At 42.1% G+C, this 23679-nt stretch overlaps 1 protein-coding gene across 4 annotated transcripts in view; it reads left to right on the top strand.

Moving 5' to 3' along the window:
- DGAT2L6 (diacylglycerol O-acyltransferase 2 like 6) overlaps positions 1-23679 on the top strand; it is a 37256-nt gene that overhangs the window by 332 nt on the left and 13245 nt on the right. For 2 of the 4 annotated variants that reach the window (XM_078064159.1, XM_078064160.1), the window contains exons 2-6: positions 20036-20320; positions 20476-20586; positions 21111-21181; positions 21494-21698; positions 22362-22536. In XM_078064159.1, coding sequence (XP_077920285.1) covers positions 20036-20320; positions 20476-20586; positions 21111-21181; positions 21494-21698; positions 22362-22536 — 847 coding nt within the window. The remainder of the gene's footprint in view (positions 1-20035; positions 20321-20475; positions 20587-21110; positions 21182-21493; positions 21699-22361; positions 22537-23679) is intronic. The other 2 variants (XM_078064161.1, XM_036086750.2) reach the window with 1 other exon arrangement.

Genomic DNA, 23679 nt, shown 5'->3' with positions numbered 1-23679 from the left:
CCTCTCTCTGGGAAGGACTGTGCCTCCCCATGCAGAGAGAGGGCTACTGTTGAGTTCATTAGATTTCTCTCTTTCCAACTGAGGGGCCTGAAGGCCATGAGTGAAGCTGTGGTTGTTCTGGTTTAAAGATCACCGCAGCCTTCTCAGGACTGCCCGTTCTTTTTTTATCTCAGGTCTTTATTTAAATTCCAGTTAGTTAGCACATAGTGTAATATTAGTTTCAGGAGTAGAATTTAGTGATTCGTCACTTACATATGACACCCAGGGCTAATCCCAAAAAATGCCCTCCTTCATACCTATCACCCACTTAGCCCATCTCTCTCCGACCTAGCTGAAAAGAGTCATATTCAGGGATGGGAGCAGAGGTGGTGGTGGCCTGCAGAGTTGGTGTTACTAGGGAGGCAGAAGGTGATTTTCCAGTATAAAACTATGGTGAGAAAATTCTGGAAAGTCTGGGAGCTGCCTGAGTGATTCATTAGAATTTTAATAAAGTGCCAGTTGTGCAGTGGACTCAAAGCATGGCAATTATCAGTGCTGGGCAAATGGGTTGAGAGCTCTCAGCTTTTCCCAGCCAGAAACTAGTACTTCGTGAGCAGCCAATTACAAGGACCAAGCTTAGAAACTGGATGGGGAGAAATGTCATCTTGAAGGCAGCCAATGCCAGTCTATGGGAGGCTATACAATCCCTTAGAGCAGAGGGTCTTAACCACAGAAATGTTTGCAGTACCAGTGAATTTGTCAGTAATAGACATCACAGGTTTGCATTTCACATGCCAGTTGTTGCAGGCATCTCGAAATTTCATTTATGCTCATGACTACCTCAAAATTCCAGTAGTTATTGGAACCACCATTAGGTCTGGTTATTTAATGCATAAACCAAGAAGCCCAGGTCACTATATCACTCTTTTTTTGTAATGTTTTGAGAATTGCATTGTAATATGATGCATTTCCTTTGTAAGTCTGTATATTTTATTTTGGGTATTTAAGATTATTCGGAGAAGGGGTCTCTGGGCTTCACCAGACTGCCAACGGGGTCCATGACCTCCAAAAGGTGATGACTTACTGAGCCTTATTGAAATCAAATCATGCTGAGCTCTTAGTCTATCTATGGCCTACCTCTAACTGTATTAAGAAGAAAAAAAAAGTGAGGGGGGCCTGGATGGCTCAGTCGTTAAGTGTCTGCCTTCGGCTCAGGTCATGGTCCCAGGGTCCTGGGATCGAGCCCCACATCGGGTTCCCTGCTCCGCGGGAAGCCTGCTTCTCCCTCTCCCACTCCCCCTGCTTGTGTTCCCTCTCTCGCTGTGTCTCTCTCTGTCAAATAAATAAAATAAAATCTTTTTTTTAAAAAAAAGCGCTATTTTGGGGTGCCTGGGTAGCTCAGTTGTTTAAGCGACTGCCTTCGGCTCAGGTCATGATCCTGGAGTCCCGGGATCGAGTCCCGCATTGGGCTCCCTGCTCAGCAGGGAGTCTGCTTCTCCCTCTGACCCTCCCCCCTCTCGTGTGCACTCTCTCTCTCTCTCTCAAATGAATAAATAAATAAAATCTTTAAAAAAAAGTGATATTTCTGTAAACTTGTTTCTAGTCTTTCATATTTTCTTTTTGTTTCCCTTTGCGTTTATCTTAACTTCCTAGACAGACCCCTTTAAAAAGTTCCAGCCCTCAATTAGGAAAGTGAGGGGCACAGGAATGTCCTAAAAGACTTGGCATCATGGTGACAGCCACCATTTCAAGTCTGGATCCCAGAAAGAGTGGGCAAACATGGGGATTAGAGAGCAGGGAAAAGAGGTCCAGAGAGGAAGAACTGTGTAAGCTGATCCTATAGGGGTGGGGTCTGTCCCACCCCAGAGAGCCTTCGTGTGCTATTCAAACACAAGTGCCCAGACTGTTCTGGCTCTTCTAGGGAACTCTCTTCAATAAAATGTTTTCATTTTTTGACCACAAAATGATTTGTTTTTAAGTATTTTTTTTCTCTCTTCCTCTCCTCATCTCAAAGGACACTGTCTCTAGACAGGGATGAGGATAGAGGGCATATCCAACACTGAATATGTAAGGGCCCAGAGGTGAGAACCTAGGAGAACAGCCTCCTAATAATGCCCACCCCCCATCTTACTAGGCTCCGGTCATCCTGGAAGAGCTGGAGGGGTGTGGAGTGGGGATGTTAGGGACCAATGATGGCACCTACGTGTCTTCAGTGAAAACACTAATAACAGATGTGAATGTTTTGTTTCTCCTGTATTTTTGAACGTTTTTAAAAATTGTGGTAAAATGCACATAACATCTAATCAATCGTTTTAACTATTTTTAAGTGTACATTTTAGAAGCATTAAATACATTCAGTGTTGTGCAACCATCACCAACCACCATCCACCTCCAGAACTCTTTTCAGCTTGTGAAACTGAAACTTCTTTACCCATTAAACAAGAACTCACCATTTCCCCTTCCCCCAGCCTCTGGCAACCACCATTCTACTTTCCATCTCTGTGAACTTGACTCCACTGGGTACTTCATATAAGTGGAATTATGCACTATTTGTTCTTTTGCGACTGGCTCATCTCACTTACCATGTCTTCGAGTTCCACCTGTGTTGTACCATGTGACAGGATTTCCTTCCTTGTTAAGGCTGAATAATATTCCATTGTGTGAGTATTGTAAATAATGCTTCTATAAACATGGGTGTTCAAATATATCTTTGAGATCCTGTTTTCAATTCTTTTGAATATATTCCCAGAAGTGGAATTGCTGGATCATATGGAAATTCCATTTTACATTTTTTTGAGGAACTGCTATACTATTTTCCATAGCAGCTCCACCATTTTACATTCCCACCAACAGTGCACGAGGGGTCCAATTTCTCCACATTCTCTCCAACACTTCTTTATTTTCTGGGGGTTTTTTTTGTTTTTGTTTTTGTTTTACCAGGAACCATCCTAATGAATGTGATGATATCTCATGGTGATTTTGATTTGCATTTCCCTAATGATTAGTGATGTTGAGCGTCTTTTCGTATGCCTGTCTGCTTGTTGTCCATTTGTCTCGACTTCTTTTAAATTGATTATCATTCCATTTGTCTTCCTCTACTAGTTTAGATGCTAGACATCCTGTTTCTATTATTTTAGTGATTATGCTAGAAGTTACAACATGAATCCTGGGTCTTGGAGGTTACCAAGGTAGCTGTAACACCTAACAGAGTGAGATGCCCATAGAGGTGCCTAAGATATTCACATCTGTTCAAGAGTTATAGAGCAAATACTAATTATAAGACAGCGACTGTCCTTGTCAATCCTACAGTGAGTCAAGTACCAACTCCTTACTATCTAGGAACAAAGATAAAGCAATCATTAATTCCACCACTGTACACAGTTTATGCATCATGCTGGACACATACACAAGTCACTACAATGGAAGACAGACTGTAGTAAGTGAAAGAAAGGGTCACAGTGAAGTAATATTAGGGTTTCAGGGGGAAAAAAAACATTACACCAAGTTGAGGGGCTCAGGAAGGCAGAAAAGAGAAACAGTGAAACATGGTGAACAGGACGTGGATTCTGGAATTTGTCAAACTTGGACTACAATTAGCTGTGTGACTTCCAACAAGTATTGTGATCCCTCTAAGCCTCAGTATCCCTATCCTCTCAGCTTGGTCTGCAGTAAATGCTCCATATAGAAAAGTGTTCCTCCCTCCCTTCCTTGCCTCTCTCTCTTCTCTCCCTCCCTTCTTAATTTCCTTCTTCTCTTTCTCACCCGCTTTCCTTCATTCCTCTGTCTTGCTCAGAGCCTCCCTCAGTGCCTCTCCTTCCCAAATGATGTTCAGAATCATGGCTGATTATTGAGCGTCACTGAAAGTAATGGGAAACAAAATAGGGGGAAAGAGGAGAAAAAAGGGCAGAGGGACAAGAAGGAGGGGAAAAGTGAGAAGAGAGGAATGGAAAGACAGTTTGCAGGAGATGTGAAATACAAATACTCATGAACCTTAGAATTAGGCAATGGCCCTGACAGCCCTCCTGAGGGCCAGCTTCCATTAGAGGATGGCTCTCCATCTGTCTCTTCTTTTCTGGGCTTATATCACCATCTACCTAAACTGTTGCAATATCCTCTTTCCTGGCCCTCTACCTTCTACTTTCTACCCTTTCCAATCTATTCCACTGCTTGCTTCCAGTAGAGCCTTTAGAAAACATCTTTGATTACAGCCCTCTCCTGCTCAAAAATAGTCAGTGTTTTCCCACTGCCTACTCAGTGAAGTACAAATGTGTTAGCCTGGGCATTCAAGGCCCTCCTCCACTCTCTGGCTCTAACCTTTTACCAGCTCATCACCCTACTCTTCCCCTATATGAAGCTTGTGTTCCAGGCAGGCTATTCACAGAACAAATGTAAAGGGTACTCTCCCACTCCTTCACCTCTGCTCTGACTATTCCCTCCACTAGAAAGATGCTTTGATCATTCTTGCTGGACTAATCATGGACAACCCCTCCTCTGAGATATTGCTGAAGTCATGTCTTCTCTGCAACATTTCCTAGACAACCCAAGACTACATCACCTCTGAAAGTCCAAAGCAATTTGTAAAAATAGGTTAGGTAACAGCCCTTATATCCTTTGCCCCCTCTATCCAATAAGCCCCATGAGAACAGGAGCCAGGTCTTGACATGGTTATATTTCTCACAAAACCAGGCTTGACATTAAATTAATGATTCTGGGGCACCTGGGTGGCTCAGTCAGTTGAGCGTCTGCCTTCGGCTCAGGTCAAGATCTCAGGGCCCTGGGATTGAGCCCCGTGTCAGGCTCCCTTCTCTCTCTACTCCCTGCTCATGCTCTCTCTTGCTATCTCTATCTCTCTCTCAAATAAATAAAATATTTTTAAAAAATAAAATAAATTGATGATTCTTCTAGATTCCTTCTTCCTCAGTAGAGACCTTAAGTCCATCTCTTGTTCTTTTTCCTCTCTCCTGGTCATCCTTTTGTTTTGTTTTGTTTTTTGTTTGTTTGTTTTGTTTTGTGTGTGTTTCGGTTTTGGTTTGTTTTTTGTTTTGTTTGTTTTTTTAGGCCTTCCTTCTTTCTCTGGTTTCTGATACTACATAAAATAGGACACAGTCTTGGGAGTCAGACGGGCCAGGTCTGCCACTTGCTTGCTATGTGACCTTGTGCAAGTAAGTCACTTTATTTTTTACGTGACCTTCACAAGTAAGTCATTCATTCTCCCCCATTATAGAAACAGAACATAATATCTGCCTCTAATGACTATTGTGAAGATCAAAGAGGCAAAAAAAAAATCCTCAATAGATGTTCATTTTCTTCCTTTCTGTTATAGAAATTGACATTACTTGGAGCCCAGCCACCCCACCTCATAAGACACTGCCAACCTTGCCATTTGATCAACAGAGGAATGACAACCACTTTTGAGACAGGCACCTTAAGTTCTGACTTCATTACACCTTCAGGAAGAATAACAAGTAACTAGATCCTAGAAAATTAGGCAAATAGAGACTTTGATACATTCCCAGTCTTCCCACAGGCTCCTTCAAGGTACCATTCATTCATCCCCTACATATGATCAACTGCCAAACTCTGAAATTTCTCCCTCCTAGTACCTTTCAAATTGGTTTTTTTTTTTAAAGATTTTATTTATTTATTTGAGAGAGCGAGAATGAGAGAGAGAGAGAGCATATGAGAGGGAGGAGGGTCAGAGGGAGAAGCAGACTCCCTGCTGAGCAGGAAGCCCAATGCGGGACTCGATCCCGGGACTCCAGGATCATGACCTGAGCTGAAGGCAGTCACTTAACCAACTGAGCCACCCAGGCGCCCTCAAATTGGTTTGATAAATAGTAACCTACTTCAAGTTCCCATTGCCTCTCATCTAAATTACTGCAACTCTTAGCTGATTCCCTGCCTACAGTTTCTCTTGCTACCAGTTATCCCAAATTATCTTCCTGATACACAGATATGATCATGCTGCTCCTCTGCTTAGTAACTTTCACTGGCTTCATCTTCCCTCTAGCATCAGGCCTAATCTCCCCAGCTTCCTTCCCAGTTCCATCATCTCCTATTCCATGGTTTCCCATGCTCCCTGTACTTTTGCAGGTTATGGTGTTATAGGCCTCGGACTCCTCCATCTACAGGTCTTTGAGTTCTTCCTCATGCATGGAAGGCCTTTTCTCCACTAATCTTTCTGTCAAAATCCTGCTCTTCCTCCAAAATCCAACTTAAATCTTACCCTTTACAAAAAGCTTTTTTCTAGGTTCCCCAGTAATAAGGAAGTGGTCTTCCGCTTGGGTTCCCATAGAATGACATTTGAGGGGCTCCTGGGTGGCTCAGTCGGTTAAGCATCTGTCTTTGGCTCAGGTCGTGATCCCAGGGTCCTGGGATCAAGTCCCATGTCGTCGGGCTCCCTGCTGAGGAGCCTGCTCCTCCCTTTCCCTCTGCCCCTCCCCACCACACGTTCTCTCAATCTCTCTTGCTCTCACACTCGTTCTCTCTCTCAAATAAATAAAACCTTTTTTAAAAAATGACATTTGAACCCTGACTTATATAGTTTTCACCCCCTGGAATGTATCCATTATTTATGGTATCAATCTTCCCCACTAGAATGTGAGTTCCTGGAAGACAAAAACATTCTTTTCTACCTGTATTAATATGAGTTAACACACACAGAGTGTCTAAAATAGTTCTTGGCACAAATGCTACCGACTTTTTCCCTAAAGCTTGGAGTTCTTTTCCCCAAAGCTTGCACTCTGAGCCTCATTTTTTTCATATTTAAAATGAGGATAATAAAATTACCTACCTGGGGTGCCTGGGTGGCTCAGTCGGTTAAGCCTCTAACTCTTGGTTTTAGCTCAGGTCATGATCCCAGGGATCGTGGGATCCAGCCCTGCATCGGGCTCCATGCTCAGCGTGGAGTGAGCTTGGGATTCTTTCCCTCTTCCTCTCCCTCCCCCTCTACCCCTCCACCCTCTTTCTAAAATAAATAAATGAATAAAGTCTTTTTAAGGAAGGCACATGTTGTGATGAGCACTGGGTGTTATATGCAACTAATGAATCGTTGAACACTACAGCAAAAACTAATGATGTACTATATGCTGGCCAGCTGAACATAATAAAAATAAATAAATAAAAATAAAAGCATAGGAAGGTTAAGAAAAAAGAAAAGAGAAAGGACCCAAAGAAATAAAATTTTAAAAAAATAATAAAAAAAATAGAAGAAGAAGAAAGATCACAAATCAGTAACGTAACCTTCTGGGGTGCCAGGGTGGCTCAGTCAGTTAAGCATCTGACTTTGGCTCAGGTCATGATCTCATGGTCCTGAGATGGAGCCCCTCATCAAGCTCCTCACTCAGCTGGGAATCTGTTTCTCTGCCTCTCCCTCCCTCGCCCTCTGCCCCTCCCCCCCATGCGCGTTCTCTCTCTCGCTCTCTCTCTCTCTCAAATAAATAAATACATCTTTAAGAAAGAAAGAAAGAAAGGAAGAAAGAAAGAAAAAGAAAGAAAGAAAGAAAGAAAGAAAGAAAGAAAGAAAGAAAGAAAGAAAGAAAGAAAGAAAATTATCTACCTCTCAGGGTTGTGAGAGAATTAAATGAAATAATGTATATTAAGTGCTGAACAGAGTGCTTATTAATAATAAATGCTCAATACATGGTATCAATGACCACATGTATATTATTTTCATCATTTCCTTATTTATTCTCTTCACCTTCCTTCTTGCAGTCCCCAACCATGTCCCCATGGCTTCTAGCACAGAGATTTCACATGAAGTGTCCTCCAAGTTTGTTGGATTATTAAATTACATTTTACTTCCACAAGTTCTTATATTTATGGTTAATGTAGATCTAATAAGTAATCACAAAGTCACAGGAATTCATCTGTGATAAACTAACCACATTCTTGGATTTCTAAAGGCTGTGGGCCAGCCACTTAGGACACTGGATTTTTGCTTTACCCTGGCTGCTTGCCTATAGCATTTCACACACATATATACCTTGGAACCCCAGAAGGCCTTTCCTTGTCTGGAATAAGACCATTAGTGGTTTTTGTCCCTGTTAGCTTTCATCTGCTGCTTGGTGAATTTTGAAATAAAAACTTCTCCATGAGTTACAATTTAATGTAACAAATATTTATCATGAGTCATCTCCCTGTGCTTGGCACTGTGCTAAAGGCTGTTTTCAAGAAGCTTACTGTCTAATAGGGAGAGGGCCAGACATATGAGTTACTAACTACACAAGCAGCAGAATGAAACAGGACCAAAGAGAAGCGTAAGTAATGTGCCGTAGGTGTGTGGAAGAGGGAACCCTTAATTCCAAGCACAGAATCACCAAAAATATCATTTAAGGGGGTATCATTTCAGCTAATCCTTGAAGGCTGAGAGAATTTTGATAGGCAGAAAGCTGAGGAGAGGGTAGTCAGAATCAAGCAACAGCATCTCCAAAGGCAGAGATGTGAAAATGCACGGTGGGTTAAGGGAATGGGGAATAGACTAAAGTGGTTGGGCTTCTGTTTCCCATATTTCAGCCATTCGCATCCCATCCTCTGTTTTTTTCCACAGCTGAGTGCCACCTGTGCTATTATGGCTTAACATTTTTTCCAAACTGACTCATTGCTGTTACCTAAATTAATGTATTTTATTTTTTTAAAAAAGATTTATTTATTCATTTGAGAGAGAGAAAGTGAGAACATGAGCAGGAGGGTGAGAGGGAGAGTGTGGAATGTGCTTGGGATTCTTTCCTTCTTCCTCTCCTTCCCCCTCTACCCCTCCACCCTCTTTCTAAAATAAATAAATAATAAAGTCTTTTTTTTTTTTTAGATTTTATTTATTTGACAGAGAGAGAGAGAGAGACAGCGAGAGCAGGAACACAAGCAGGGGGAGTGGGAGAAGGAGAAGCAGGCTTCCCGCCGAGCAGGGAGCCCAATGTAGGGCTTGATCCCAGGACCCCAAGATCATGACCTGAGCTGAAGGCAGACACTTAATGACTGAGCCACCCAGGCGCCCCATGAATAAAGTCTTTTTAAGGAAGGCACATGTTGTGATGAGCACTGGGTGTTATACACAACTAATGAATCGTTGAACACTACAGCAAAAACTAATGATGTACTATATGCTGGGTAACTGAACATAATAAAAAATAAATAAAAATAAAAATAAAAACATAGGAAGGTTAAAAAAAAAAGAAAAGAGAAAGGACCCAAAGAAATAAAATTTTAAAAAATAATAAAAAAAATAGAAGAAGAAGAAAGATCACAAATCAATAATGTAACCTTCTGGGGTGCCAGGGTGGCTCAGTCAGTTAAGCATCTGACTTTGGCTCAGGTCATGATCTCATGGTCCTGAGATGGAGCCCCTCATCAGGCTCCTCACTCAGTCAAGCAGACTCCGTGCTGAGTGCAGAGCCCGATGCGGGGCTCAATCCCAGGACCGCAAGATCATGACCTGAGCTAAAACTAAGAGTTGGACGCTTAACAGGCTGAGCCACACAGGTGCCCCTAAATTAATGTGTTTTAACAGAAATTTTATATGACTACCATAAGTTCACTTTTATTCACTGTACATTAAATTAATTTTCCATCCGTATACCACCTCAGACCACCTAGCATACCTACAGTGGTATGGGAACAATGCTTTGAGAAATAGTGGGCTAGAGCATAAGCAGTTTCAGGACAGGTAGTGAGAGATGAGGCTAGGAAGGTGTGTGGGGATAGTCCATGGAGGGCCTCACATGTCAGGATAACATGTTTAGACTTTTTTCTGCCAGCAGTGGGAAAATATTGAAGGTTTCTGAGGCAAACAGCATTATGACTGTGCTTTAAAAAAAAAAAAAAATCTGGCAGTAGCATGGGAAATGGACCAGAAGGAAAGACACCAGCAGGCAAAAAGAGCAGACTAAAGACTGCAGTCCAGACCAGAGGAGATCGAGCCTTCAACCATAGCAGTAGCAATGGAGATAGAAGCAGGAGAATGAATGGAAGAGAGATTTTTTTGGAAAGGGAAAGAAGTCAAAGAGAGCTCCAAAATATTGCAACGGTGACATTTATTTTGAGGCCAAAACGATGAATAGGAACTAGCCAGGAAAGAGCTGAGGAAGGATTCTTCCAGGTGAAAGGGACAGCATGCGCAGAAGCCCAGAGGCTAGAGAGCAGAATGAGTTGGAGGAACAGACATAGCAGGATGGTGGAATGCAGAAAACAAGGGGGTGGCCAGGGGCTCCACCACAGAGTGCCTTCGAAACCAAGATTACAAGACCTTAAGAGCCTTCACCTTAAGAGTCATTGGAAGCCACGTTTGATGTTGAATTATTAAATTACCATTTATTCCCATACCTTCTTATATTTACAGTCAATTTAGACCCAGTAAGTAATTTTAAAGCTACAGAAATGCCTCTTTGACAAGCCAGTCATGTTCTTGGTTAAATGCTGTACAGCGACAGTCAGATTTGCATTTAGCACGCTAGCTGCATCGGGGCTTAATTGGAAGCAGGGAGCCTATTTAGAAGACATTGAAGGGGCGCCTGGGTGGCTCAGTCGGTTAAGCAGCTGCCTTTGGCTCAGGTCATGATCCCAGGTCCTGGGATCGAGTCCCCGCATCAGGCTCTCTGCTCAGTGGGGAGTCTGCTTTCCTCCCTCTGCCTGCCGCTCCCCCTGCTCATGCTCTCTCTCACTCGTTCTCTCTGTCCCAAATAAATAAAATCTTTAAAAAAAAAAGATTTAGAAGACATTGAAAGTCATCTAGGAAAGATAATGGTGGCTTGGACTGGGTGGTAGCATGAAAGTGGAGAATAGAATCATTTGAAAGGTGTTTGGAAAACAGAGCTGCCAGGAATTGGTAACTGACTAAAGGGAAAAATAATTAGAGCTTAGAGGTTAAGGTGCAGTCTCTGGAGTAAAACAGTCTGAGTTCTCAACCCTGGCTCACCCACAAGCTAGCTTTGTGGCCTCAGGTAGTTATTTAACCTCTCTAAACCTGGGCTCCTCATGTACTGAATGAGATTAGTTGCTGTCTTAATGGAGTTTTTCTGAAGATTAAATAAACTATGCATGTAAAATGCTTAGTTTTCCATGATGAGTGTACAGTAAATATTGGCTATTACTGTATGGGGAAAGTGAGCAGGTAAGATGAATCAAAGATATTTTGAAGAAAGGACACACTTAAGTTCATATTGGTACCATCTTTAACTTAAGCTAGTAATCAATAGTAATTGGAGGCTTTACAAGTTTAAATTTATTTTTTTAAGCCAGGACCAGGGTTAAAAGGGTCGATTTACCAAGAAGATATAACTATCCAAATGTAGATGCACCCAACAATAGAGCTTCAATATATATGAAGTAAAAGCTGGCAGAACTGAAAAGAAAAATAGACAAACTAACAATGATATTTGGAGACTTCCTCAAAAACCATAGACAACCAAAAGTCACACAAGATGAAATACATAACCCATAACTATTAATTAAATTAAATTTATAAGTTTGGAAGATAAGAAACCTTCCAAAACAGAAAACGGCAGGCCCAGCTGGTTTCAACAGCAAATTCTACCAAACATTTTAAAGAAGATATATCACAGATTCTACACAACCTTTCCCAGAAAATAAAAAGAAGGAAGAAACACTTGCCAACTCATTTATGAGGCCAGACCCTGATACCAAAACTAGACAAAGACGGTCCAAGAAAGAAAACTATAGACCAATATTCCCCATAAATATAAATGCAAAAATCCTCAATTAAACACTAGGAAATTGAATCCAGCAATACAAAGCATAATATACCACAGCCAAGTGGGCTTTATCCCAGGAATGCAAGTGAAAATATTTGAAAATCAATATAAACTACCATATTAACAAAGGAAGAGAAAACACATGATCATATCAATTGATGTAGACAAAGCATTTGACAAAATTCCATTTCAATCATGATAAAACCTCTCAGCAAACTAGGAATAGAAGGAAACTTCCTCAATAAACTTCCTGATAAAGAGCATCTATAAAAAACCATGTAGCTAACATCATATTTGATGAAAGACTGAAAGCTTTCTCCCTAAGATTGGCAGCAAAGCAAGGATGTCCACTCTCACCATTTGTACTCAACATCATACTAAAAGTCATAGCAAGTGTAGTAAGACAAGAAGAAGGAAAAATAAGAAAAGCATACAAATTGAAAAATAAGAAAAAAAACTGCCCTAATTTCCGAATGATATGATTGTCTGTAGAAAATCTCAAGGAATCTATTAAAAACACACACACAAAAAAACTCCAAGAACTAGCAAAGGAGGTTAGCCAAGTTACAAGATACAAGATCACACGTAAAAATCAATCACGGGCGCCTGGGTGGTTCAGTTGTTAAGCGTCTGCCTTCGGCTCAGGTCATGATCCCAGGGTTCTGGGATCGAGTCCCACATCGGGCTCCCTGCTCAGCAGGAAGCCTGCTTCTCCCTCTCCCACTCCCCCTGCTTGTGTTCCTGCTCTCGCTGTCTCTCTCTCTTCAAATAGATAAATAAAATCTTAAAAAAAAAAATCAATCACATTTCTATATACTAGCAGAAAACAGTTGAAAATAGAAATTTAAGGGGCGCCTTGGTGGCTCAGTTGGTTCAGTGTCTGACTCTTGATTATGGCTCAGGTCATGATCTCAGGGTAATGAGATTGAGCCCAGTGTCAGGCTCTGTGCTCAGCATGGAGTCTCCTTGAGAGTCTCTCTCTCCCTCTGCCCCTACCCCCACTCACACTCTAAATAAATAAATAAATAAACAAATAAAGTATTTTTAATAATCAAAGAATAGAAACAGTTTACATAAAATATGTCAGTTTTAGTTTCCACATTGTTGTTCCCACACACATCAAAATATGGTATCATTTTGCTCAACCTGTAGCATGTGACCACAGCGGTAGCCAGGCCAATTCATTTGGCTCACCGTGATGGGGATGGAACATGGTGCCTGTGTATATTAATCAAGCTTTGAAATGTGCACCCCATGGGACACTCACCCCACAGTGGTTTCCTTAATGTAGGATTACAGTCAACATTGCTAATGCATGGAGGTAAGTACAGGATTATGTTTCAGTTTTTATAAATATTCCTTTATCAATAGATTCACAATTTAAATATCTTTAAATGTTTTTAGTAATTTTATTTTTTTAAGATTATTTATTTATTTGAGAGAGAGAGAGGGAGCGTGCGTGAGCGGGGTTGGGGGGGTGGGCAGAGGGAGAGGGAGAAGCAGACTCCCCGCTGAGCAGGGAGCCTAATTTGAGGCTCCATCCCAGGACCCTGGGATCATGACCTGAGCCAAAGGCAGATGCTTAACGACTGAGCCACTCAGGCGCCCCTATTTTTAATCATTTTCAATCATCAAGAACTGCAGACAACATGGGCTACTCTATTCTGGAATGCCCCCTTGAGAACCCGTAGCCACAGCTGGCAGATCTCAATGGTACTGTGGGCCACTCTTGTATCAGAGGTTGGCCACAGACATTTCAGGGCCGTCCTTACTAGCCCGTCACAATCAGGCCACATTCCAGAGCTCCCCACTCTGCCCATCAATCAGGTGTCATGGTAGTAAGTCTCTTGACTCAACATTCTCCACCAGTGGACTCCAAGAGATCTACTTACCTGTAGTGTTCAGCAGGGTCTGAACCCCCATTTTAGAAATGGGAAGTCGGATGACCTATGAGATGCAATTAATTCCCAGGACAACTGTGGTGCTCCAAAAACTCAGGGTTAGGCAGGATGGATATATGCTTTTTCAAAAAAAGGTAGCAAAGACAGTGATTGTCATGGTAGGATACATTTGCCTAGTATACCTGTATGCTTCTCAAGTGGAGCACCAGTTGCTCCAGGCCCCATCCCTGGGCTGTGCTCTCCTGCAGTACTCTAAAAAATACTCCCCACAGTGCACCGAGCAGCTGAAGTACTTATCATATATTTGCTCTTAACAGAAAAAATATCTTTTAACTTCATATTAGCTTTTTAAGTGGTTAATCCGCTACCTTTATTATATATTTGCACTTATTGGTAGATTTTTACTTTCGCATGTTTTCATATTCCTAGTTAGTGCCTTTTCTTTTCAGCTTAAAGAAGTCCCTTTAACATTTTTTGTAAGGCCAGTTTAGTAGTGATCAAATCCCTTAATTTTGCTTGTGTAAAAAACTCTCTACCACTCCCTCAATTCTGAATGATAACCTTGCCAGGTAGAGTTTTCTTGGTTGAACGTTTCTCCCTTTCACCACTTCAGTTTTATTTGCTTGTTTTCTTTTTTCACTGAAGATTAATTAACATTCAGTGTTACATTAGTTTCAGGTGTACAATATAATTATTCAGCAATTCTATACGTTATTCATTACTCATCAAGATAAATGTACTCTTGATCTTTTTATCCATTTCAACCCACCCCCCACTCATCTCCCCTCTGGTGACCACCAGTTTGTTCTCTGTATTTAAGAGTCTCTTTTTTGTTGGTATCTTTTTTTCTTTGTTCATTTGTTTTGTTTCTTAAATTCCACATAGGAGTGAAATCATATGGTACTTGTCTTTCTTTGATGGACTTATTTCACTTAGCATGATACCTTCCAGGTCCAGCCATGTTACAAATGGCAAGATCATGTATAGATGCACATATACATATATACATATAACATCTTCTTTATCCATTCATCTATGGATGGACCCTTAGGTTGCTTCTCTATCTTGCCTATTGTAAATAATGCTGCAGTAAACAGAGGGGTGTATATAACTTTTCCAATTAGTGTTTCTCATTTCCTTTGAGTAAATACCCAGTAGTGGAATTACTGGATCATACGGTAATTCTATTTTTAATTTTCTAAGGAACTTCCATACTGTTTTCCACAGTGGCTGCACCAATTTGCATTCCCACCAACAGTGGAATGTTGTCTTCTCCACAACTCTGCCAACACTTGCTATTTCTTGTCTTTTTTATTCTAGTCATTCTGACAGGTATAGGGTGACATCTCATTGTGGTTTTGATTTGCATTTCCCTGATGATCAGTGATGTTGAGCATCTTTTCGTGTGTCTGTTGGCCGTCTGTATGTCTTCTTTGGAAAAATGCTTATTCATGCCCCCTGCCCATTTTTTATTTGGATTATTTTTTGGTGTTGAGTTATGTAAGTTCTTTATATATTTTGGATATTAACTTCTTAGCGGATATGTCATTTGCAAATCTCTTCTCTCATTCAGTAGGTTGTCTTAATGTTTTATTGATTGTTTCCTTTGCTGTGCAAAAGCTTTTTATTTTGATGTAGTCTCAATAGTTTATTTTTGCTTTTGTTTCCCTGGCCTTAGGAGATGTATCTAGAAAAATGTTGCTATGACTCATGCCAGAGATATTACTGCTTGTGTTCTCTTCTAGGACTTTGATGGTCATGTCTCACATTTAGGTCTTTAATCCATTTTAAGTTTATTTTTGTGTATGGTGTTAGAAAGTGGTCCAGTTTCATTCTTTTGCATGTAGCTGTCCAGTTTTCCCAGCATCATTTGTTGATGAGACTCTTTTCCTCCTTGTATATTCTTGTCTCCTGTGTTATAGATTAACTGACCATATTAGCATGGATTTATTTCTGGGCTCTCTATCCTATTCCATTGATCTATGTGTCTATTTTTGTGCCAAGACCATACTGTTTTGATTACTACAGCTTTGTAGTATCTTGGAATCTGAGACTGTAATATCTCCCGCTCTTTTCTTCAAGATTACTTTGGCTATTCTCTCTGTTTTTAATACTCTCTCTTTATCTAACTTTTGACATTTTAATTATAATGTGTGTTGGTATAGATTTCTTTGAGTTTATCTTATTTGGAACTCTTTGCTTCTTAGAGCTGAGTGTCTATTTCCCTCCCTAGGTTATGGAGGTCTTCAGCCATTATTTTCTCAAATAAGTTTTCTTCCCCTTTCTCTCTCTCTTCTCCTTTTGGGACCCATATAATGCAAATGTTAGTCTGCTTGATATTGTTCCATAAATCCCTTAAGCTACCTTTACTTGTTTTCACTTTTTTCTCTTTGCTGCTTGGTGTTAGTTTTTCTGCCCTGTGAAATTGACTGATCCTTTACTCTGCTTTACCTAGTCTGCTGTTGAGCCCCTCTACTGTATTTTCCAGTTCAGTTATTGTATTCCTCAGCCCCATGACTTCTGTTTGGTACTTTATTATTTTTTCTATCTCATTGTTGAAGCTCTCCTGTGTTTGTTCATTCTTCTCAAGTTCAGTGAGCATTTTTATGGCCATTACTTTGAATTCTTTATCAGGTAGATTATCTCCATTTTTAAGGCTTTTTTCCCTGAGGTTTTGTCTTGTTCTTTCACTTGGAACATATTCCTCTGTCTTCATTTTGCTTGACCCTCTATGATTGTTTCTATGTAACAGCTATCTCTCCCAGTCTTAAAGAGTGGCCTTGTGTGGGAGATTAAATTTATCATTCAGCCTTTCTCTAGCTTTTGGTTGTTCCTCAGACCTTTATAATTGTTTAAGTAGCCTGATTTGTTCTTGATAGGTTCCAGTTGTTGCGGGTAGACCAATACTTGTCAGTGTTCCAAAGAGAGAGATCTCAGACAGTTTAGTTTCAGGCTAATTATAAACCAGATCCTCAGGCAACAGTTTTTAAGGTAGGCAAATATATACAGTCTTGTGAGTCTATAATATAAACTCTGCCGATATCCAGACAAGAAGCTCTGGAGGTGTCCCCTGGGCAACAGCTGCAAAAATTGTGGCTTTAGATTTTAAGCTCCTGTCTGAGTGGTATCAGCCAGCTGTGGGGAGGACAAGGGAAGGCACTAACATGGTATCGCCCTGTCCGTATTCCCTGGGGGGTTCATCCGTAGCCCCTGGATGTGTGGCAAACCTGAAGCTTGCCCCTCATTCTGAAGCTTCAGGACAAGAAAATAAAACTTTTTCACATGAAGACTAGGGGTTTGTTTCAGTCTGCTGTTTGTGCAGTGCCCTGTGGGTGGTAGCCTGCCAAAGACTATCTCTCCAATTGATTTGGACTCATGGGGCCCAGAAATGCATTTCCCCTGGCCAAGAGAGCCAGGTGCTCAATGGGTGTCCTTTGTATGGGCTGCATGTGCTTGCTGGCCGTGGCTTGGTGGGCCATGACTGTGGCACGTGGGGGTGGGGCACTTGGCCAGCCCAGCTGCAGTGGGGTAGGCTGCACCTGCAGTGCATGGGGGGGCAGGTGGCAGTCCTACTGGAGCTAGCAGGCTAGAGGTAGGGTGTGAAAAAATCACCGGCTAGTATCAACACCAACAAAGCAGGAGAATTCAAAAATGACACCAACTGGTGCCTCCGTCCTTGGAGAGCATTCAAACAGGTTTCTTTTTCTCCAGCAGATGCTTTAAGATTAATACGTGAGTCTCCTCCACATTTGGTCCAGGCGCCTTTCAGAGTGTTACTTTGGTGCTGGGTCCCAGGGCAAGCAGGTCTGTGTGCAGGCCCTTTTAAGAGTGAATTTTCCATTTCCTATCATTCTCCTTGAAGTAAACCCTGTTGGTTTTCAAGACCAGACACTTCGGGGTCTCATCTCTCTGGTGCAGTTCCCAAGGGTTGGGAGGCCTGAAAGGAGGCACAAACCCCTGACTCCTTAGGGACGAGCTCCAGATTATAAGACCCCCTCCCAACTGTGGGTCACTCTTCCTGAATGTGGGGGTTTCTTGCTAGACTGTGTCTCCACCTCTCCTACCTATATCAGTGTGGCTCTTTTATCCTTTGTCATAGAGGCCCTGATCAGCTAGCTTTCAGGTCCTTTCCAGAGGGAATTGTTCCTTGTGTAGCTGCAGAGTTGTTGTGTTCATGGGAGAAGGTGAGTTTAAGATCCTTCTATACCACATCTTGAACCCTCCTATGGCCAACTGATCTTTGAGAAAGATGCAAGAGCATTTCAATGGAGGAAGGGTAGTCTTTTAAACAAATGATGTTGGAACAACTGGATATCCATATGTACTATATGAACCTTGATCAAAAGCTCACATCTTACTAAAAAAAATAACGCAAAATGGATCACAGACATAAATGTAAAATACAAACTGTGAAACTTTTAGTAAAAAACTTAGAAGAAAACCTTCATGACCTTAAGTGAGGTAAAAAGTTCTTAGATTTTTACATCAAAAGCACAATCTGTAAAGGGGAAAAATGATAAATTTGACTTCATCAAAATTAAAAGCTTTTGCTCTAAGAAAGACCCTGTTAAGAGAACAATATAAAAAAATAAACACAGACTAGGAGAAAATGTCTGCAAATCGCATATCCAACAAAGAACTTCTATCCAGAATGTATAAAGACCTCTTAAATCTCACCAGTAAAAACAAAACAAAACAAAAAGACCCAATTGAAAAATGGACCAAAGTGAAATAAAGATGTCCTCACCAAAGAGGATATACAGAAGGCAGATAAGCACATGGAAAGCTGTTAAGCATCATTAGATATTTGGGAAATGCAAATTAAAATTACGATGAGATACCACACTACACATCTATTAGAATGGCTTGGCCATCTTCAATACAAACTAAATTAAGAGCCTGCCTTATGTGAACGTCTTCCTTGATAATTTACACTAAGACTTCTCACTTGAACACAGACAAGATTTTGGAAGACTCTCCTGGTGTCAGGGCCATGATATCTAAGGGAAGGTCACACATCCATATGCACAAATGGCTGCTCTTCATCATTCTTGCCTCAGATACCTTTGCTTTCTGTCACAGAACTCCTTGTTCCTTGAGCTTTAGCTCTTCCATGTTTGGCCTCCGTTTCTCTTATCTCTTTAAATCGCAATTCCGTCACTGTGACACCAGTGACACTTTCCAGAGGGAAACACTCAAACAGGCTGCGTTTGGCAGACTTGTCCTCAAAGGACATTTATGGTCTCCTGAGGTGCACACCTGCAGTTCAAAATAGATTCCACAAGGGGGATAGTGTTTATGGAAGTATAGCCCTTGGTTAGACTACCATTAGGACTTGTGAATAACTGAAAGAGATCAGATATAAGGCACACAATCCATCTATGATTTTTAAATAGCATCACATTTAAACAGCACAAATGCTGCCTAAACACTAATCATTTAAGTTTACCTATTACTGAAAAGAGAAAACATTTCTTTATCTTTCAGTCAGTCTATAGATATTTGCTAAATACCTACTGCGTGCAAGGCACGGTCCTAAATACTGAGGATACAAACTAAATTTATTTGACGCAAGATACAAAAGAAATGATACACTTGCGCTACCTTTAATTAATAATGATTCTTGCTGAGTTTTCTTATGAAGCTTACCTGGCAAATTACTCTCATCTTCTATGAGGGTCAGAGGTAGCAGGACATTTATCCATGGAAAAGCTTCCTGTCAAATTCCTCCCACCCCTATTTCTTACTTAATTAGCATATGCTTCTAACAACCACCTCATCCAGCTCTTGCAAAGAGAATTCAGCCCTATCACTAAGGTTTCTTCTACTCCATAACATGACTTTTTAAAAAAAGGCCCACTCCATCTTTTTCCTGTTATTTTCATCTATGTCCAAAATGCAAGAGGCAAACCCACTGCTAAGTAACTCTTGAGTTTCTTTCCCTTCTCTGGAAATTATATCTACCATGATGTGGTTACCTGGCCAAAGAAGTCATTCCCTTAACTGGGTCTTTTTTTCTTTCACCGTATGTGTACTTAGCCCCTCTTTCTCATGAATGCAGATTTGATTTTATTTTAAGACTTTATTTATTTGACAGAGAGAGAGAGACAGCAAGAGAGGGAACACAAGCAGGGGGAGTGGGAGAGGGAGAAGCAGGCTTCCCGCTGAGCAGGGAGCCCGATGTGGGACTCAATCCCTGGACCCTGGGATTATGACCTGAGCAGAAGGCAAACGCTTAACGACTGAGCCACCCAGGCACCCTATGAATGCAGATTTTAAAATGGAATTTAATTCCCACTGCTTGTGAGTTGTGTCATGTTTATATTTCAAAGCCTACTGTGGCCCTTTGCTAACAGAGATAATATTCCCCCTTCTGGGTTTCTGAGACATTTTGAATGTGACAAAACTGAACATAGTAAAGCACTTTCTAAATATGTGTTTTCTTCTCAGCATCAAACAGCCTGTATACTACAGGCAGCCCCTCTCTGCTGGTATGTACTGACTTAGCAGTTCCACAAAGAAAGGAGGGTCAAGCTTTTAGAAAGGAATTCCTGAGGTCCTGGAATGGAGACGTCAGCCACTGGTTCAAGGTGCTGTTCTCACCAAGCCACTTGCCAAACAGAGTTGTCGTTCAACCCCAGCTGAGGGCCTGCTCTGAGAATGTCATGGTTATGCTGTTTCCTCAGTTAAGATCTCAGCCATCGAAGGGACCCAGGTCCAAGGACTCAGACAGAGGTCAGCCCAGACTACAGCAGAGCTGGGCGGGGTTGCGAGGGGAAAGGGAGAGATGGGTCTCACACCAGCCTTGACCTGCTCCTTCAGTATAGAGCAGAGATGGGAGTTAGAATTATATTAAACTTGAAGGAAACTGAACCTTTGTGTCCCCGCAGGAATGATTCCTGTTTTTCTTATACCCTACTTTCTGGTGTTCACTAAATTCTGGATCTTGTCTGTGCTTGCCTTAGCCTGGCTCGCCTATGATTGGAATACCCACAGTCAAGGTAAGAGACAGAGGAAGGGTGGTTGGTGGTCCCTGTCTGTGCCAAGGATGGAACCACAGGGAGAGAGAAATTGAGGGAGAGAGTGGAAGAAGCAGAGAGAGAAGGGGTGGGAAGAGGAAAGAAGGGGAAAGGGAAAGGAAAAGAAGTTGGAAGGTAAAGGGAAAGAAGCAAATAGGGTTAGAGGGAAGGAGAAGGAGAGAGGAGAGCATAGCTCAGCCAGGAGCAGAGATCTCTCCCAGGTTTCCCAGGAAGGATTAAGAGGTTTTGGGGCAGGTGCCCCCAACCTTGGGATGTTTTCCTATCACTTTCCTGGCTGGCTACAGGGGATCAGGGTCCTCCTATATCTTCTTGGGGGTTGGATTCAGAGACAGTACCTACAGCTCTGCACTCTAGAAATATGGAAGTGTGAAAAGGGGACCTCTTCTGTGGACCTGAGGAATGTAAGAAGAACCCTCCACCTCTGGGAGAGGTTTGAGGGATTGGCAGTATCTTACCTGCTCTTTCCTTCCCTCCTGTACCCACAGGTGGTAGGCGTTCAGCTTGGGTGCGAAATTGGACCCTCTGGAAGTATTTTCAAAATTATTTCCCAATAAAGGTAACTACCCTTCCTTTTGGTGCCCTTGGTTCTTGTGGCCCAGACTCTCTCTCCCCTCTCAGCTCCATGTATTCAAAGGCTTTAGTGACCAACAGTGAAAGTCAAGGCCCAAAAGCATAATGCAGAGTAGGCATCCAAGATGGATGGGCAGGTGGGGAGATGGATGGATAGAAGCCTTTCTTCACAGTGGCAAACCCAGGTCAGCCTCTCTGAGCATCATAACCCCTGGCAATCCTATGACAATGATGACATCCCAAGGAACAAGGATTTGTTCTTCGTATCTACCGCTCTGACTTAATCTCCCTTTCACAGCTGGTGAAGACTCATGACCTCTCTCCCAAACACAACTATATCATTGCCAATCACCCCCATGGCATTGTCTCTTATGGTGTGTTCATCAACTTTGCTACTGAGGCCACTAGCTTTGCTCAGATTTTCCCAGCCATCACTCCTTCCGTAGGGACCTTGGAATGGGTCTTCTGGCTCCCAATTGTGCGAGACTATGTGATGTCAATGGGTGAGTTTAAGAAATCATTCCATTCTTTGACCTACCTCAGAGCTCCAACCCCAATAAGCCCTGACAGTCCACATCTCACATCCTGCTGGAAGAGGACTTAGTAGAAAATGAGTCCAGAACACATTGGGCCAGTAACAAGAGTATGCGGCCACGCATCAGGTTCTGTCTAAGATCTGGGAGGTAAGGGTTTAGTTAGTCAGTAGGATAAGTTACAGGCACTTATAAGAGTTGCCAGGAATCTTTTCAGAAGAAGGAGCAGAAAGCTGGAGTTCAGGATCAAAGCCAAAGTGGAAAGGCAGAAGGTTGGCGGTAGCTAGTGGCTAGTCCTGATCACCCCCAAGATATCGAACTCTGGACAGTTTCCAGAGCTGTAAGACTGGGGAGAGTAGATACTATTGATCTAAGAGACAGCAGGCAGAGGAACTCAATGTAGGCCCAACTATAGTATCAGAGAGCCCCCCCCCCCCCCGCAAGGCAAGCAGTTGACCCTAGGGACCAACCTCATGCTAGGGCTAACCCAGGATGTGGAGGTCAAAGACAGAAGAGTGGAAACAATGATAGTTAGGAAACAGAACTGTCTCCAGCATGAAGAGCACAGAGAAACCCCTTTCCCCAATCTCAGGCACCAAGTTTGTTATGCCACTTGACTTTTTGGTTTCACAGGTGTGTGCCCAGTGAGTGGCTTGGCCTTGAAGTATTTGCTGACCCAGAATAGCACAGGAAATGCTGTGGTTATTGTGGTGGGTGGAGCTGCTGAAGCCCTCTTGTGCCGACCAGGAGCCTCTACCATCTACCTTAAAGAACGTAAAGGTTTCGTGAAGTTGGCACTGAAGACAGGGTGGGTCCTGGTGCCCTATTGTCAGGGTGCCATAGGTACTTTGTAGCACCTCTCCAGAATGGTTCCCTCCTTTGGAAGCCTGTTAGAGGGGGCTCCCTCTTCACTCTGATTGCTGTCCTCTGCTCCTTCACACTGTGTCTTAACTGTGTATAGGGCTCTAGATACATTTGTAGGCACTTCTTTTACTTGAAGTTGGAGAAAGAACAGTAGGAAAAGACCTTTACCTTCTGCCCATTAGCCTAGTTAGCTGGGGGTCTGGGGAAGTGGAGCTTTACTCTATATCAACCCACTAACTAAGAGGCCCAGAAAACCTACCCAGGGCAAGGAAGGCACTGGGCTTGGGGCTGTGCGGATTGCAAAAATAAAGAAGACACGGTTATTGCCCCCAAAGAGCATATAATCTGGTTTGAAAAATAGAATGCATTCATTCAGCAGTTACTGAACACCACTGTGTGTCAGGCATAGTACTAGGCATTAAGGATGTAAAAATAAATAAGACCTGGTCCTTGCCTTTAAGAAACTGACAGTCCCATGGGAACAACAGATATATGCACATGTAATTACAAAATATATCCAGAAGCCAACCACTTATCATCTCAACTATAACCCCCCATGGTTTAAACTAGCATCACCTCTCCCCTGGATTATTACAGTCTCCTAACTGCTCTACCTGCTTCTTTCTCTGCCTCCCCCACATCCAAGAATCTATTCTCAACTGCAGCTAGGATGATTCCATTAAACGTGAGATTATGTCACTACTCCAAATGCTCCAACGGCTCCCATTTCACTCTGAGCAAAAGCCAAAGTCTTTACGAGGGCCTGCAAAACCCTAAATAATCTGGTCCTTAGCTACCTCTCATCACTCACTGCTCTCCCCCTTGCTCACTCTATTACAGCTACAGTAGACTTCTTGCTGTCCCTCAAACAAGCCATGTGCTCCTGCCTTAGGGTCTTTGCTCTAGCTGTCCCCTCTTCCTGGAACGCTATTCCTCCAAATAACTGCTTGGCTCATTCCTTTACTTCCTCCAGGTACTTGCTCAAATGTTTCTTCTCAGTAAGGTCTATCTTGATCATCTTGCTCTATTTTTTTCCTGTTGCATTCATCATCTTCTTATATATCACTGATTTTATTTATTTATGTAT

The sequence above is a fragment of the Halichoerus grypus genome, chromosome X, assembly GCF_964656455.1.
Source record: "Halichoerus grypus chromosome X, mHalGry1.hap1.1, whole genome shotgun sequence".
In the NCBI taxonomy this organism is placed as follows: Eukaryota; Metazoa; Chordata; class Mammalia; order Carnivora; family Phocidae; genus Halichoerus; species Halichoerus grypus.
This window is presented reverse-complemented; position numbering and strand designations above follow the sequence as displayed.